This window comes from Rhinoderma darwinii, chromosome 4 (assembly GCF_050947455.1).
Source record: "Rhinoderma darwinii isolate aRhiDar2 chromosome 4, aRhiDar2.hap1, whole genome shotgun sequence".
Classification (NCBI taxonomy): domain Eukaryota; kingdom Metazoa; phylum Chordata; class Amphibia; order Anura; family Rhinodermatidae; genus Rhinoderma; species Rhinoderma darwinii.
Window position 1 is genome coordinate 353,503,146 of NC_134690.1, and position 18,564 is coordinate 353,521,709.

General features: G+C 38.0%; 1 protein-coding gene across 2 annotated transcripts in view; it reads left to right on the top strand.

Annotated features, from left to right (window-relative positions):
• Positions 1-18,564, top strand: part of KIZ (kizuna centrosomal protein) — a 126,773-nt gene that overhangs the window by 69,109 nt on the left and 39,100 nt on the right. For both annotated transcript variants that reach the window (XM_075862978.1, XM_075862979.1), the window contains 3 exons: positions 8,744-8,894; positions 11,761-11,826; positions 15,632-15,730. In XM_075862978.1, the coding sequence (XP_075719093.1) occupies positions 8,744-8,894; positions 11,761-11,826; positions 15,632-15,730 (316 nt within the window). The remainder of the gene's footprint in view (positions 1-8,743; positions 8,895-11,760; positions 11,827-15,631; positions 15,731-18,564) is intronic.

Here is an 18,564-nt window from a genome sequence, read left to right on the forward strand (position 1 = left end):
TATTCGGACATCTACCTTTGTATAGATAATGTCCATCTATCCCTACTCATTTACTCATGAATGTGTTTCGTACCCTGTATATTTAAAGTGAAGCTTGAGTTTGGAGCCACATTAAATATTATATTAGGAAATTATTTATTTATTATGTTTTTTATCACAGTAGCTCTTTTTACCATAATATGAATACAGGGGAAAAGGAAATGTATAATTTCTAATCAATGGCACGCAAATGCCATCTCAAAATACAGGCACCATTTACAGCAATCTTATCTTTAATTAATTTTAAAAAAAATAGCACATGGTGACCGTGCCTGAGTGGCCCATAAACATTATCCAGACTGGCAAAAATTACACCTGTACAGTATATTGTTGATGTTACCTGCCAGACAATTAGCAATTTTACTTCCCTACGGAATTGCTCCCACTTGGCCAGAGTTTCTGATAATAACGTTATTTTAATCAATTGCTCTTAAAGGCTTTATCGTATCAAGACCAACCTTTTCCTATATACCCTATTAGAGCATATGTACATCCTAGAGCAGTGTAAGCGATTCAGGGAATCATTTTGGAGGACTTGACACCTCCCTTTATTACATATTTACTCATGCGTCCACTGCAGAGGAAACGTGCAGCTTCCCCCAGCTATATCCGCTGATCGCTAGCAGATCTGCAGTTAGCAAAGGGGTGTCCTAATGGGGCAATCCCATTAATGCTATAAACAAGGACATCTATAACTTGTGCATAAAGGGTTAAACACGTGTGTGACAAGTGCTTATAGTTACACATTATATACAGAGATTGTTGAGTTGTATTCTGTGAATGGCATTCAGCTGAAAATGACATTTCAGAGGAGTGTTGGGTGGAGAGCCTTGTGTGTCAGCTGCTCCTAGCCAATCAGCATCAATGAACTCTTCCTGCAATGCTAATTGGCTGAGAAATACTCCTCCCTAATGTCCTTTTCAGCAGGATGCCAGGCACATTACTCTGCGAGCTGTATAGTCGGAGCTCTTTGCAACCAATAGTTTAACCCTTCATAAACATCATATAGTCATTGTTCAAAATGCGCATGTGTCATGACAAAGGCCCTTTAAGCGACTGCAAACCAAAGCTTCAATTTAGCAGAGAGAAAAAAAAGACATAATTTTTTGCTTGACTCAAATAGAAATCATCTGGGAATTAAATGAAGCATGTAACGGTCTTTTTATCAATTGCAAAATATAAATAGAGATATTTAGGTATGTGTCATTCAGACCGTAACTTAATAAAGGAAGGCTGAGTGGTATTCAGAACCATGAATCTGTTTATACATCCATATATTCCATGGTTTCACTTTCATTTGTATCTCTTAGTTTGACATTGTCCTCTAATAGCTTACTAAAGTGTTCTTCAATTTTTAATAGAGTAGCCTTGGAGTCTCCCTAACTAGAAGAGTAGCCTTGGAATATGCCCTTTGGAGCGAAAGCACATTAACCTTTTATTGGTGTCTTTTGTAAGGGGGGTGACAACAGTGGAATGTGTCTAGAAGTAAGCAAGTACGACCCATTCCATTCTAGCAGATGCTTGTCGTCCCAGCTTTGTGTAATGGAGGGCAGTTAGCTTCATTATCATAAGTATGGAATTCCCATCAAAACTGGAATGAAGCTCATGTGCATTTATAAAGTGCCTATTTGTTCTTGAATTATAATAATAATAATAATCCCTCTTGGTTTTTATTGTCGATCTGTTATGGCCTTCATTTAAGTACTAAAAAAGAGAATCAATGTATTCAATTTAATCTTGCTTTGAAAAAATGGGGCTGTCCAGGATTAGAATAAAAAAATTCAAAAAATAGTGCCAGTCTTGAATGGGCTGTGTCTGGTTTTGCAGCTCATCACCATGCAATTGAATAGGACTGAGTGGCAATACCAGATACATCCCATGGACAGGAGGATGCTGTTTCTGGCCAGGTGTCTTCTAATACGAGACATCATGTTAGCTTTAGATGCAGCAGATTGGAATCTTATCATTTAGTTTATGATTAATAAATATACTATATGGACAAAAGTTTTGGGACACCTCCTAATCATTGAATCATTGAATTCAGGCGTTTCATTCAGTCCATTGCCACAGCTGTATAAAGTCAAGCACCTAGCCATGCAGTCTGCCTCTACAAACATTTGTGATAGAATGGGTCAATCTAGTTGCAAAGTTACAGAGCGTGGTTACAGAGAGTGGTCAGAGCATAGTGCATAAAAGTTGCCAATGCTATGCTAACTCAATACCTGCTGAGTTCCAAACCTCTTTTAGCGTTAACATCCGCACAAGAACTGTACCCTGGGAGCTTCATGGCATGGGTTCATCCCAGAAAGCTTTGGGATGAACTAGAACAGAGATTGCGAGCCAGGACCTCTCGTCCAACATTAGTGTCTGACCATAAATGGGCAAAAATTCCCACAAATACACTTCAAAATCTTGTAGAAAGCCTTTCCAGAAGAGTGAAAGTTGTTTTGGCTGCAAAATGGGTACTGACTTCATATTAATGTTTATGGATTTAGAATAGGATGTCATAAAAGCTCCGGTAGGTGTAATGTGTAGGTGACCCACCCAGTGGTGATCTATTGGTATGCATATATTTTTTTTTGGCCTGTACATTTATCCCCATTTCACTGTAAAACTTACATGTACACACAGCACTGCAAAATATAGTTTTCACAGGCACATAAATTATGTTTTACAGTACTGCGTACAGTGATCTCCTATTACAGAACTGTGACATAACAGGCCCTTAGAAGAGAAGTCCGTCACATTGCAGTCACACACCTCTTTGTGGGGTTATAGGGTGAAGACCAGTGGATTCCTTAGACTCAATCTATCCAGCGTCAAACAGATTGCGACTTTTATATTCCATGTTCCAGGACGTTACTGTAACATGTATATAGGTAGTATTGTACTCTTATATTGTACATCTTGCCACAACTCAACCATTAACAACCGTAGGGCTTCTCTCAGTAATTCATATCTGTCATTATTTAATTTTCACTTCAGTTCCCCATTTTGATGATAAAAAGCTGCCAAAGGCCTGTAGGTTCCCAATTACTAATCTTGAGTAAGCTAGGTACTTCTTTTATAAAATCTTACTAGAAAGCTGGAATTTCTCAAAGTGTCAGTGTAATTGCTTTCTTAAGAAAGAATGTTCCTCGCTTAAATTTCTGCACAATTACTCATATTTTATTTAGAAATATTTAGGTTTATCTTCTTGACTTGGTAAGTCATTATGTTACAATTGCAGTGAAATAAATGCAAGCTACTATTGATGTATAGAAATTAGGGGATAGTTCAGTGAAACTATTTTTTATATATATTTTATAGTCATTCTCAGCCATGACTAAGGACGAGGAGATCGTCTGAAACGCGTAGGCTATACACACCTATCTTCTTTTTATACATCCACCTTTCTGCTGTGGGAGTAAGTTCTCCCTGTTTTTTACTTTTATATACAATAAAATCGGAAAAAGATTCCATTTTAATATACTTCGAATTACTCTTTCTTGCGCTGGATCACATTTATCTCCTTTTTATATATATATATATATCACCTACTACATCCAATATGTAAAACGTGTGTTCTTCAAGACTTGGACAAATACCAGCTTTTGCAGATCTACAGTCATATTGCAGAATTGAAAGTGAAACCAGAAAACTTTTCATAATAAGAAAAATAAAACTTGAAGGATTATATAACATACCAGGGTGGTTAATTATTTCATTCTGGTCTTTCAAATCCAAGTTTCCAAAGGACTCTGTTCACTTTAGGACCTTAATACCACAGAAAATAATGCTACATGTTACTGGGCTGTACAGGAAAAGTTGCCAACTCTGACATCACTTCCTGCTCTGCTTCCATTGGCTGAAGCTGTACTTCGCAGGCTTCCTTCTCTATTTCCTGTGGTGATAAGGACCTATAGTGTACAGAGCACCTTGGAAACTTGCATCTACGGACAAGAATGAAATAATTAATGACTCTAGTATGTTGTGTCCCTAGTAGCTCCATTTTACTAATTTTGAAAGTTGCCAGCGTGTCACGATCTGTTGGTGTGTAGACCCACCGGGTCGCACCGCCGTAGCGGGATAGCAGCTGGCCAAACTACAGTGTACCAAGTCAATATATATATATATATATATATATATATATATATATATATATATATATATAGTCCAAGCACAAGGGTACCTGTGATAGTCCAGACAGTAGTAACGACATGCACAGATGGTTTCCAATACAGTATACGGTTAGCAGGGCACGGGAACACGGAACAGGATACGACTACGGGACCATTTGCGAGACTAACAGAGGAATACAAACAAGGCTCAGGCAAGGAGCTGGTCTGCCAACTTTGCACTCCTGCCTCCGGCAGGGCTTCAAAGGAGACTGTCAGAATCACAATATACTGCAATACATTAGTAAAGAACAGTTAAATAAAGATTTTTATAATGTTCCAAAAAAATAAAATATTAAAAGTTAAAAAAAAAAAACCTTTTCCCATTTTTTTTCCCTAAAGCAATGTTAAAAAATTTAAAGTTAACAACATAACTGGTATCGCTGCGTCCGTAAAAGTCCGTACTATCACAATATAGCATTATTTAACCCGCTTGGTGAAAGACGTCACCTTAGCTCTACAAAAAAAAAACAATAAAAACTATCAAAAAGTCGCATGTTACCCCAAAATGGTATCGATGAAAACTATAGCTCGCCCCGCAAAATTTAAGTCCTCACACCTCTAAATTGATGGAAAAATAAAAAAGTTATGGCTCTCAGAATATGGCAATACAAAACATATTTTTTTTAGCAAATACTTTTATTTTTTAAAAAGTGGTATAACCTAAAATAAAACACATAAATTTGGTATCGCCCTAATCGTATCAACCTGTAGAATAAGGCAAATATGTAGTTTTTACCGCCTGATGGGCGCCTTAAAAACAAAACCCCCAACAAAAATGGTGTAATCGCTGTTTTTTTGCCCATTTCACACCACAAATAAAAAAAAAACAGAATCCCAGTACATTATGCGTTACAATGAATGGTGCCATGAAAAACTATAAATTGTCCCGCACAAAACAAGCCCCCCTACATGAGACTGTAGAGCGGAGTGCAAGTGGGTGCTGGCGTCTCCTAGGAAGGAGACGCAGACCGGCACTCACAGATCCATGGCCGCGGCCGTCAAGAGGTGAGTTGGAACGAGGATCCACGGCCGTGCACGCTACAAGCGGTGTCTACTGTTTGTACTCAAGTTATGCCAATCACATGGAGGAGGAGGAGGAAGCGCACCCATAGAAAACATCAAAAGGAGGTCCTCTTCTCATGCTACTACACTCGATCACCATGTCACAGTGCTTGTTCATTTCCCATGCCTTGTTGGTATGACCCTTTGGTTGCTTCTTCCTGCCTTTTTGCTAACATTTTACTACTAATAAAGATGGGAGTATATAGAGCAAGCTCATACTGCTAAAAGGGAAGGTCCTAACTTTGCACGAGAGTCATGACTGATGTAGGTGTTGCCTCTTTGGTAAAAGACAAACAGGGTATTAAAATGCTGAGGTTACATTTCCCCTCCAATTTTCTTTAAAGGGGTATTCTGATGATGGTAAGTGATGGCATATAGTTCGGAAATGCCATCACTTACTGATTGTAGGGTCTTACTGCCTACTGATTTTTAGAATGACGGAGAAGCAGCACTATATACCCCTGTATACATAGTTGATTATTAAGGTTGAAAAAAGACACAGGTCCATGGAGTCCTACCTATACTCCAATTTATATTACTAATATACCTCTTGAAGTGTTGGAAGTGAGAAAAAGTTTTGAATATTTAGGACTTTAATTTTCTCAGAATACCTTTGATGTTGAGAAATTGCATTTTGATTCCACCAGTTCACAGGATGATGGATAAAGTTAGGATATAGAAACGTCCCCTTATCCCTTTTTAGGCTAGGGTTGCTTTAGTTAAAATGTTTTTTTGTGTTTTTTTTCAATTACTTTACTATTTTCTGAATGCTGCACCCTAAATTAGTGAAAGATTTTTCAGGCTGAGAGAGAGAGAATCATTAATTACCTGATCTGGATGGAAAAATGACCCAGAATAAAGCAGAAGTTTGTTAGATATCCTAAGAATGAGGGAGGTTTGAGTACCCACGTTTTCAGGCATTGTTTTTTAGCCAGACAACTAAGGTACTTAGTCGAAGTTGAAAATTATATCTCGTTGAATCTCTTAAGAATGGGCAAAGCTTTTTGAGTTTCGCGATGTATATGAACTGTAAAAGTCGTGGCAAGTAAATACCTTCCAGTTTAAACCTTATCTGGCTTACCTATTCTTTAAGAGCAAAAGAAAAATCTGGTAAAAAAAAAATGCCATGTAAACGCCGTTTTGGAATAACAGATATATTAAGGAAGTCTATGAATCTCCACATAGTGACTGCTGGGTCAATAAGGGGGTCAGACTGGTTTCATATTTATTTCAGAATGGAGAATTAAAATCCACATCTGTTTTGCAAGAACAGCTTCATATTCAACAGAATTCTTTTAATTTTTTTTGGTCACCTGGTTATACATCTTGTTCTATCCATTAAGGACTGTTACGAGTTTAAATTGTACGATACAAAACCTATAACTATATTGATATAAAATACTTATAATATAAAAGAATGACATTTTAAAATAGACAATTTTGTATTAAGTATATATATTTAGAAATAACCTGCTGCCAGCTAGAGAGAAGTGACAGAATGATGTTGGGAATTTGGAAATAAATCAATGGGAGTTGATCCTTAGGAATATTTTGAACGTGTCTTTAATCCCAACGTCTAAAATATCTCAGTGGTTTCTTATCAACAGGCTCCATTTCTATCCAGACAGATTGTATAAGATGGGGGAGAGAAGTTCTAAACACTACCCCAAATGTTCAATGGAATATTTGATTCATCTTTATTTATCTGAAACTCCACAAAGATATTGGCAGTGGGTTATTAGTAAACTCAAACTACTACCAAGCAAAATCTTCTCTATTGAGCCCTACAGTGTGCCCAAACAGCAGTTTATATCCACAAACATGGCATTACCATAACCGGGAGAAACCGCTTAACAATTTATGGGGTAACATAAATGGGGTTGAAATGGCAAATCAGTGGAACATTTGCAATTTTCTCTTTGAATCATCCACTGCACATAAATTTTTGAAAAACACCTGCGGGGTTTAAACTCTCACTGAACCCCTTAATAAATTTATTAAGGGGGTAGTTTATAAAATGAGGTAACTTTTTTACTATTTGACCTCAGAGCCCCTGCAATTGTGGGCTAATGCTGGGTATATCACCAAATTAGGCCTCAAATGCACATGTGCTCTTTCACTCCTGAGCCCTGTCATATGTCCAGGCAAAAGATTAGGACCACATTTAGAATGTTTCTAAAACCAGGGAACACAGCATAACAATTAGAGAGCTGACTTTTCACAGTGGCACAAGCTGGGCACAACATTGTGGGCACTTAAATGGTGCATCTCTGGAAAAATGGCAACTTTCACTCTGTAAAATCCACTTCACTTTAATTTCTGGAAAACATCTGTGGTGTCAACATGCTCACTACAAACATTCATGAATGCCTTATGGGGTGTAGTTTCCAAAATTGTGTCACTTATCAGGGGTTTCCACTGTACTGGCACCTCCGGGGCTCTGCAAATGCGACATGTTATCTGAAAACCATTTCAGCAATATATGCGCTAAAAAGCCAAATTGCCTTCCATTCTGAGCTCTGCCATCTATCCAAACAGCAGTTTCTGGGGAATTTTGGGGAATTTTTGCCATACTCGGGAGAAATATCATAATAAATTGGGAGGGGGGGGGATTCTCCTGTTACCGCTTTTGAAGATTAACAATGTTAACTACAACTACGTATTATTGAAAAAAATCAATTTTCACGGCCCAATTATAATAAATTTACTAAAACACTTGCTCATTACACCCCTAATTAATTTTCTTGAGGGGTATTCTTTCCTAAATGGGGTCACTTTTTTGGGTTTCCACTGTACTGGTGCCTCAGGAGCTCTGCAAATATGACATGGTGCTCAAAAGTAATTCCAGCAAAATCTACGTTCCAAAAGCTGAGTGGTGCTCCTTCTTTTCTGAGCCCTGCTGTGTGCTTAAACAGCCGTTTATGACCACATATGGGATATTTCCATACTCTGAATAAATTGCGTAACAAATTATGGGGTGTTTTTAATTTATTTATTTTTTAACTAAATATACATATAATTGGAAAAGTTATACGTTTTTATTTTTACGGCCCAATTCTAATTAAATTAAAGAAACACCTGTGGGGAAAAATGCTCACTGCAACCCTAGATGAATGCCTTGAGGAGCGTAGTTTCCAAAATGAGGTTACTTCTCGGGGGTTTCCACTGTACTGGTACCGCAGGGCCTTCAAATGCAACGTTTCGCCAAGAAACCAATCCAGCAAAATCTGTGCTCCAAAAGCCCTGTGCTCCTGCAAAAAAACTCAGTGTGAACACAGCCTTACAGTTCTGTACAATAACAATAAAATGGCCGTGATTGCTATTTTTATGATTGATGTTGGCCAAGTGACAAATTCAAACATCTCCAAGCATAAGCGTGCATCCCGGACCTCTACGTGATCATATTGTTTTCTTTGTATGTCAATTAATACTCTTGCTGTGTTATTGAGCATGTTGTAGTCATTCCTGTGTTGTCATTGTAGGTTAACTTGAATACTGCAGGAGAGTTGAACAATCCTACCTCCGTTTCCAGCACAGACGAACAAAACGTCAACCTTCTGAAGACGGATCAAACTGTAGATGATCAGTACAAGCATACGCCAAAACATGATGCCTATAAAAAAACTAATCGAGGCAAGTTTTTATTATGGTATAACATTCATAACTGTATGTAAGCACTGTCGCTCTCCACTAATTTAACAGCTAATACCATAAACATGCTTGAAAGCACTCCTACTCAGATTAGCAGGGGAGGACAAATCCCAACAGCCAGGTAGCCCATGTGCCCAGAAAATGCTGCTGGCACTTAACTCTCCTACTGGTTTCTGAGCCTCTTTCAATTGTTTGGCTATTAAAAAGATCAAACTGGCTCCAGAATTGTAAAGTTTCCAGCAATTTGTGCACCGCTGCCTATTAGTGTTCTGCAGGTAGGTGGGGTTGCCTGTAGGACAATAAAACCCATAACAAATAAATTTCCGACTAAGTTTATTAGTGTCTCCAGATTCAGGAGACAATCCATTTTTAAAATAAAGGCGGTCCGATCAGCTGTTGTTCCATGGGAAGCCGCGTCTGACCCGGGGCATATGGAAAGGAGTCGAGTTCATGAAACAACCCAATTGATGACAGTAAAAGGAAAGCAAAATAGCTGTGTGAGGCCACACGTAACTATTCTATTGCGGTCTGTGTTTTTTTAGGTTTATTTAAACCCAGCCCCAAATCCCATTGTTTTTGCAAAGTTGCTGTGGTTTTCCTGTGACTTTGCAGAAATCCGCAACAAAACCACAACATGTGGCCTCACCCTTAATAAAGATATTGTTTTTTAAGGTTATCTTATTATATCCGATATATTTCTCAGGTATTTATTAGACTGGGTTAACACGTTGCGGTAAATTTGCATTTTCTTACAGTGATTTTGGCAAAATGGGAGAACTATTCAGCTTTTTTGGCAAAATCTTGGCAAAAACCGCTCTTTGACTGTGATGTGTGAACACAATCGTAACAGAAATTTGCGTCCTAGACAAGCTATGCATACACAGGTTTCTCTGTACACTGATCAGCTATAACATTAAAGCAACTGACATTGATTGTCTCATTACAATGGCACCTGTCAAAGCGTTGGATATATTAGGCAGCAAGTGAACACACAGTTTTTTAAGTTAATGTGTTAGATGCAGGAAAAATCTGCAAGCGTAGGGATCTGAGTATCTTTAACAAGGGCCAAATTGTAACGGATAGACGACTGGTTCATAGCATCTCCAAAACAACAGATCTTGTGGGGTGTTCCCGGTATGCAGTGGTTAGTACATGCCAAAAATAGTCCAGGGTCATGGGTGCCCCAGGCTCATTGATGCGCATGAGGATCGAAGGCTAGCCTGTCTGATCCGATCCCAAGAGCTACTGTAGCACAAGTTGCTGAAGAAGTTACTGTTGGTTATGATAGAAAGTTGGCAGAATACACAGTACATCACAGCTGCTTTTGGGGCTGCATGGCCGCAGACTGGTAAGAATGCTGACCCCTGTCTACCGCCGAAAGCACCTACAATGGGCACATAAGCATTAGAAGTGGACAGTTGAGCAATGGGGGAAGGGAATCGTGTTTTCTTTTATATCATGTGAACAGCAAGCTGCGTATGTGTCGCATACCTTGGGAAGAAAGGGTACCATGATGCACTCTGGGAAGAAGGCAAGCCGGTGGTGACTTGGGTACAGGCATGCAAATAAACCCATTCATGGCAACGGTATTCCCTACTGGCAGTGGCCTCTTTTAGCAGGATAATGCAACGTGCCACACTAAAAAAAAAAATGTTCAGGAATAGTTTGAGGAATATGACAAAGAGTTTAATTTCTCATGTCTAGGAGTCCAATCCATGAAGACCCCACCTCGCACCTGCTTCTAACGTCTTCGTGCCAGATATCATAAGACCCCTTCAGAGGTCTTGTGGAGTCCATACCTCGACGGGTCAAAGCTGTTATGGCGACACAAGGGTGATCTAAACAATATTAGGCCGGTGATATGGCTGATCGGTGTACCTTGTACATTGATGACCAGGATGCACACATTTCAGTTTCTAAATACAAAGAAAACCTCTTTAAGAAAAGCAAAAAAAAACACCTTCATAATCACTTTCATATGTTAACAACAAACATTTAGACATGCACATTTATGTATCTTACAAAACGCATATATTTTACCGAGCCGGAGATTGCTTAGTAATTAAACCCTTTTATTCTTTCGAAGTCCAAAAACTGCAAATGTTCCCTACAATATAATATCAACCAAATTAAAATGTTACATGGAGTGTTTTCCTTTTTTTTTTTTTAGAAGCCGCAAAATAACAGCAGTGATAAACACCACATGATTTGTTTTAATTATGTCAAGGCAGACCATAGAAAAGGCAATTATGTCAGCCATATACACCAAGAACCCATTTTAATAATCAAAGTTTAGTCTGGGATAATGACTGGGTAATATACACTCGCTGGGTTATCTTCCTCAGTACCCATCTCATCAAAATCTAAAGAGCTCAGCAATTAGGATGAAAAACCCTTTATATGATTAAGCTGGGCACATTGATTTAGGTCTTTTGAGTGCATGCTTGTTTTATTCTCCGTGGAAAAAGCAACTTTGATTCCAGCTAATTAAGTTTGTTTTTTTTTTTTTTGCACATGTCCTGCTATTCAGAGAGACACTGTTGGCATTTATATGCAATTTTTCTTGTTTTTTATTTCATCTATTTAAAGCATAAATAATTTGAGGAGCCTGGTTGGCTCAATCATTTTTATGGCAGCTGAAGAAGGCCGAAAAGAAACCTATTTGATAAAAAGTTCACAGTAGGCTTTTTCTTTTGAGAACCAGAAAGTAGAAGACAAGATCAATAAACGCTAGATAACAACAGTATAAGGCAAAAAATATACTCAAAGGGCAGGGTTTAACTGGAACTAAGCCAGCCTGGTCATCACGCCTTTGAAATGTTTCATTATTTTCTGTCTCAACATACAGATGACTCAAGCTCGTGTGAAGATGACAGCAAAGATGGAAAGTTTGGAGGGAAAAAACGTGTTCCAGGTAAAAGTCATTTTAGGATGAAAGATTGGGGCACAAACACCCACAAGGGGATTAAAACAAATGAGCTGATATTTACTAAGCACCATGTATGCCTGGTAAGCAAAGGTGATCGCGCTCTAACGAGTAGGAAGAGATGCTGGAAGGCGAGTTCCACTGTTGCAAAGTGAAAATCACCTGACCTTTGGGTTTTTACTTTATTTGTAGATATTTTAGAATGATTAATGCTTGTAAGCTTTCTTCAGTAATAACCCTGCAAACGGCAGATGTTACTAATTTGCTACTTGTCTTTTGTAACTGGATAATCGGTTATGAGCTAGGCAAATGTGCTGCAAGAAACGCCGTGCTTCTAAGCGGACTTTACAGAATACGTCTCAATGGGTGTGTGTATCAGATGAGTCCGATTTGGATCCCCCCCCCCCCTGATTTATACTTTTATTTTCTTATGTCGGAGAATATACATGGAATTGCAGGGCCACATTACAAATGATCACTATGTAGTTATTAACATATGATACTGCATCACGCAAGATAAAGACAGTTTTGCTCCTATTTCTTCATGAGAGGAATAGTATTACTAATATGGCATTTCTGTTGGATAAGAAGGGAACGGATTGCCGGAGGAATTCTGGTTATTCATAAATGACTAATAAATAAAATATTTGTGTTAACCGAATTTTAGTGCTTTTTTAATATGAAACTTTTATATCTTTGTTGGAGGCCCTGTTTGGATTCAGCGCTATTCTACCCATCAAAGCGACGTACACTCCATGACGGAAGCCATAATAAGTCAATAGGGTCTGTCGGGCACTGGTTGTATCTGTTATAAAAGTAAACCACAATGCAGATGTGAACACAGCCTTAGAATTTTTTACGCAGCTCACATGGGACATGGTGGGGACAGTCTGGATCTAGATATGCAAAGCGGCTTTTTTCTTGTGTAGGTGGACTAGTAGAAGTGTATATTTATTGAAATTGGATTTAAAACTAGTTTAATTTTAGAATAAATATATGTTGTATGTTTGTTTCATGTTAATTCATTAAGTGCTTGTAGCCCATATATTTGTTCCTCCCATGATTATTCTAAATGACCAAAAGTGACTTCTCTTATGTGGGTATCTTCACATCTATGTTATACGCCACATATTTTTTTATGCCTATTAGGATATTTAATAATGTGGTCTAGTGTACTGCATGAGATTCCAGAAACAGCGCCACTTTTATCCATTGGTTGTGTGAAGTATTGCAGCTCAATCCTTTTAAGGCTGCCATAGACATAAAATAATTGTCGTCTGAAAGCTCTTTAAATTGGTCATATTCCTCATGAATGTGTTAGTTGGCACAGCCAAGTGAGTGCTTCTCACTGAAAGAAACAGAAGATGAGTAGATGCCAGACGCCTCGACAACACTTACCGTATCTTGGTGGAAACTAATAGAATCCGTCAGGAAAAATCAAACCTGTCTGATTAATTTTTCAAGACTCCATAAATGAATGTCCTAATATCTACAGGCAGCTTTAAGGTCCTAAAATGATGTCTATAAATGTAGAGTCAATAAATATAAAAATTGTGAATATACCAAATTGCATTAGTTTCAAATTGTAAACATTTTCTGGATATTTAGGCAAATTATATAGTAGTTGTTAAAATGATGTATCTTCAATTTTCAGACTATACACAAATTCATGTCCCGTCGTGCTGATTAGTATTAGTAATGGCCTATGACCTTACATTCGTATGAACGTTACCTACTCTCTTCTTTGGAAAAAAAATCCGAGTTGAGCATCCAGCAACTGCTTATAATGAACGTGTAAAAAAAAAAAAAAATTGAATTTGCTATTAATAAGGTTGTGTTTTCTCCGCAACAAGGAAAGTGTTAATTAGATCTAGTAATGTGAATCTAAAACATAGACATCATTAGCAAGTAACCCTAGATCCACCCACATCTCCTCCAAATGTATATGTCCTTGTAGCACCTCTCCATTAATGACCATCATGCATGTATTATGTATGTACGTAGTGCATCGAACTGAAGAGCTACATATATGTGCCTATTATACGCAGTTCGTCTGACTCCTTTTGACTTAAAATTAAAATAATGATTTGCGGAAATCTACCCTCATTCCCTATTCCAGATATAGTCTCTCACTTTTTCCCTTGCTGTGTGTTTGAAGATGGAGCAAAGCGCAGTAGGGTGCCCCAGGGAGCCACAGCAAGAGCACCGTATTGTCAATTAGCTTTTTTATTTTTAATAAAACTGATTCTTACTTACAAAATCTCTCACTTATTAAAATTTTAATTACTGGCTACAGAGCACATTTCTCGGCACAGAATTCTTTAAAGATGTTCTTGTGAAACATACAGTGATAACAAAATAAAAAGCAAAAAAACAAAACAATGGTACCCACATGGCCGGCACAGTTTTATGGTCGTGGCCGCACCAAGCATTTTAATGTTTATTTTCTAATATTAAGCACTGGTAACTCGTATAACCCTTTGTACGGGGTTAAGATAGGAATTGGGGACGTTTTATGTGCCTTTACGTACTAGGAGTATTGATTGATATTTTGGTCTCGAGAAGAACAGATTGATTTCAGTTGGTGATAACCTTTAATGGACCAGGATAGGAGTTCTCAAAGATAAAATACTTTGATTTTAAAACTGAACAGACCTCTAAGGTTTTGAAAATCCTATTCGCTACATATGAGGCTAGCTGGGAAAAGTCCTGGAAATATAATGATAAGGCCATCGAAAGAAGTGCCTTTTAAACCTATGGGATCTAACTATGTTCCATCACCTGACTCTTTTTTTTTTTTTTTTTGGGGTGGGGGGAATTGACTGCATGTCACTCGGCTAGAACAGATGAAGCGCAGAAAATAGGGCAATATATTTGTTGTGACACAGAAGGAAAGACATTCTTCCAGCTGAATTTCCAATATCATTCTACTTACCACGTTCTTAGCACAAAGACATTTATATTGACTATCTCTTATTGATTAAGCAACGTATACATCCCCCAAATATTTCTGCGGGGTTTAGACTGGACAAGAACTAGAGTAGTGTAGAGTAAGTAAGCAAGAGTAAGGATTTGCAAAGTACATCACCTTATTATGTGGTGATAAAAAACAATGATAAAAATTCTTCGTATTTTTCTTTTGAGACCGGTAGATTGGTTTTATGCATTCTATAGAAGATGTAGTCAATACTTTACCTGAAATATCTTACCTGCTTAGTATTCCGCACGTTGCTTGTGCCATTGCTACAAGATTAGTCAGAGAAGGAAGCAGTCATTTACAAGTTAGCTAACATACGCTATATCTATGTATCCCATGTAGTCAGCCAGTGACCTTCCCTTTCAGCTGGGAGGTCCCTATACACATTAGATTATCGTCCGATCCTCACGTGTATAGAGAGCTTAAGTCATCTATTTGTGGAAAGAGATTTGTAGAACACCCAGTGGTATCTTAATCAGATCCCTACCCTGTAAGAATGGGCGGGGCTGTGACAACCTCTCATGTTTTGGAATAATTAATCGGCACCGTAATTATTTTAGGAATTCAACAGAATGGAAGCATTATGAATGCTTATTAAATAGCAAAAATTAGAATAAGTGCACAAACTAATAGATGGATTGTGCCTTTTCCATGCATGCTGCCTTTTGGTTTTTTTTGCACTCACCTTTATACAACATTGTCTGGCAGTTTTTATAATTTTACTGAAATGATCTAATGTACTGATTCACTTTTCTCTTAGAGCAGAAAACCATTTTTGCAAATGAACTATATAATTATTTTTTATGGTTTTTCCAGGCGATTCCCCTGTTTTGTTACAGGATGTAAAAGACAAATTTCACACAGAACAAGATAACGTTGAAGAGTTTAGTGAAGAATCAGATATTGAAATTCCTGGTAAGTTATTGCAATCTATACTCAAAATATTATCAATATTGTTCTTATATATTCTATTACATGTAATGGCCGTGAAGTAAGTTCTGTTGTATTTAGGAGAAGGCATTGTAGAGTGTGAAGTCTGTAGATGTGAGTCTGTATTATTTAAGAAGTCTTCTTGACTTCACATGTGATCATATGGATACAGACATATTTGGGATATAAATTAGAAAGGAGGAGTAACGCTACATGACATAACGCATTAAAAATAGCCATAACTGGAAGCTTTACTTTTAGAGCATATGATGCTGCGGCAGAGTCATGATGACCCATTATCTTTTTTTAGAAGTATTTAGTTGTGGCTTAAAAATTTTTATTTTTTTAAAAGGTTTTATTTATTAATTTTCAAAGTACAAAAGTACAAGTAAATACAACATAAGTACCAACCCGTAAACTGGTTGGAATAACAAGGCACGATGGTTACAAGACATTCAAAGTACAGATAAGGCAGTGAACAGATGAAGGAGTATCACAATACAGGATATACTTTGCTGCCAACAAGTAGCAGAAGATGTGACCACAGTAGATGCCTAAGAACAACTAAAAGAACACACATGCACACACCATTCACCCAAGCGCTCCAGTCATCTGCATTGCTCCCATTCCATCCAGAAGGGCAAACGAGGCCTCCAACCATCTAGACCAAATCTTCCCAAACTGTTTTTGGTACATATTTATTTACTAATTGGACCCAATTCTCCAGACTCGAACCTTCCTAGCACAAAATAAAACAAAGCGAAAAAATATTTTATCATAATGGCCATGTACAGTCTCATTCATTATGCCCAAAAGGCACACTCTAGGGTCGAGGAGCCGAGGAAAGTTAAAGTTATCATGAAGGAACTTGTGTCTTAAATTTTAATCCATTTCTCCTCTGAATTAAATGGGTAAAATAACAGAGCATAAGATTTAATTTGCATTGGTGCAATGTTTGTTACCGAGTGGTACTAAAATGGCCCTGTTACTGGAACGGAGAGATCAGTGTATGTCACGAGATGCTGATGATAAGGCCCACGTTTATCAAAAGTGGCGTCATTTTAGCCAACGTTTTAAGGCAAGTCATCACGGGGTGCTGATGTGTTTCTATGGCAACCGGAAGCCTAACAATTACCTCCAAGTCTGCCATGTTTGTAAGCCTAATAGGCTGCCTGTCAGTGTAGAACTGACAGTTATAACACATTGTACTACAAAAGTAGTGCAATTTATTATACCTATGATCAGAAGATCAGGCCTTCAAGTTCAAAAATTTGTTTCCCCGAAAAATAAGTAATATCACGTTATTTATCCTGTATGGTAAACGCCATAAAAAAAGGAATAGAAACCCCAAAAATGGCACAAATGCTTTTTTGGGTCACCTTGCCTACAAAAAAAATAGAATAAAAAGTGATCAAAAAGACACATGTACCAATAAAAACTGCAGCTTATCCCACAAAAAACAAGCCCTCACACAGCTCCGTTAATAGAAAAAACAAACATTTATGCGTCTTGGAACGCAATGAAGCAAAATGATGGCACAGACTAATTTACATGTCTAGCAGGTTTTTTTTTCCCAAAACCCCACGTCATTATTTGCTAGACCCCGTAGATGCAGTAGAAATTATGACGTTTTCGAGCGTTGTGTTACATATGGGGCTAGGGAAGAAGCCAAGAATTAGTCAATAATGGAGCGCGGATATTTTGTATGATATCCCAGTTTCCCAAAGCTGACTGTTCACATCGCATAAGTGGCATTGTATAACGCTCATGTGCTATCCCGATGTGCAGGCCAGATGGGAACATTCCTTCAGTTTCAAGAGCTGGTTATCAAGGCCCTAATATTAGGGAACCAGAAAACCCAAGCACATCTGCCCCAAAAGGTCATCATCTCCGCTGGAAGCGAGACCATCCATATTCTACCAGGACAAAAGTTTCCCAGCGAAGTACACTAAACTGCAAACAAAGGTAGGACCCAAAATAGGTGCAGAGCGTGTTCCAAAAAGGAAATAAGTGTAAATAACCATTTATCGGTGCGACACCAGCACTGAGAAACCTAACCCGTGCATAAGGGATTGCTTCAAACATACCAGACATCTATAGAGTATTAATTTTATTTATAGTCTTCATTATTATACCACCTTCTCATGTGCTGTATACTCCGTCCAGCTTACATATGACCCCGCATTATGAATTGAAATACCAGTAAAACCACAAACAATACTACTACCAACAAAATCTGCGCTCCAAAAGCCAAATAGCGGCGCAATTGCAATTTTCAATCTGCAACATCCATTGAGACTTAAGTTCTGGAAAAAAAACTTGTGGGGTCAACATGCTCACTACACCCCTAGATGAATTCCTAAAGGCATCTATTCTTTAAATCGGGGTCACTTCTTTGGGGTTTCTTTTATTATTTCACCTCAAAGCCTCTGAAGTAGTTAATGCTGTCACACATCACAAAATTATGCCTCAACTGTGCATGGTGCTCTTTTACTCCGGATCGTTTATGGTTGCATGTCCAGGCCAAAGATTAGGGCCACATGTAGGGTGTTTCTAAAATCAGGAAACACAGCATAATAATAAGAGAGCTGTCTTTTTATAATGGCACAAGCTGGGCGCAACATATTGGATACTGAAATGGCATTTCTATGGCAAAATTGCCATTTTCACTGTACTGGTACCACAGGGCAATGTAAAATGCACCATTCCAGTAAAATCTGCACTCCAAGAACCAAATATCCTTCCCTTTTGAGTCCTGCCATGTGTCCAAATAGCAGTTTACATTCACATAAGGGGGAGTTTCCTTACTCAGGAGAAAT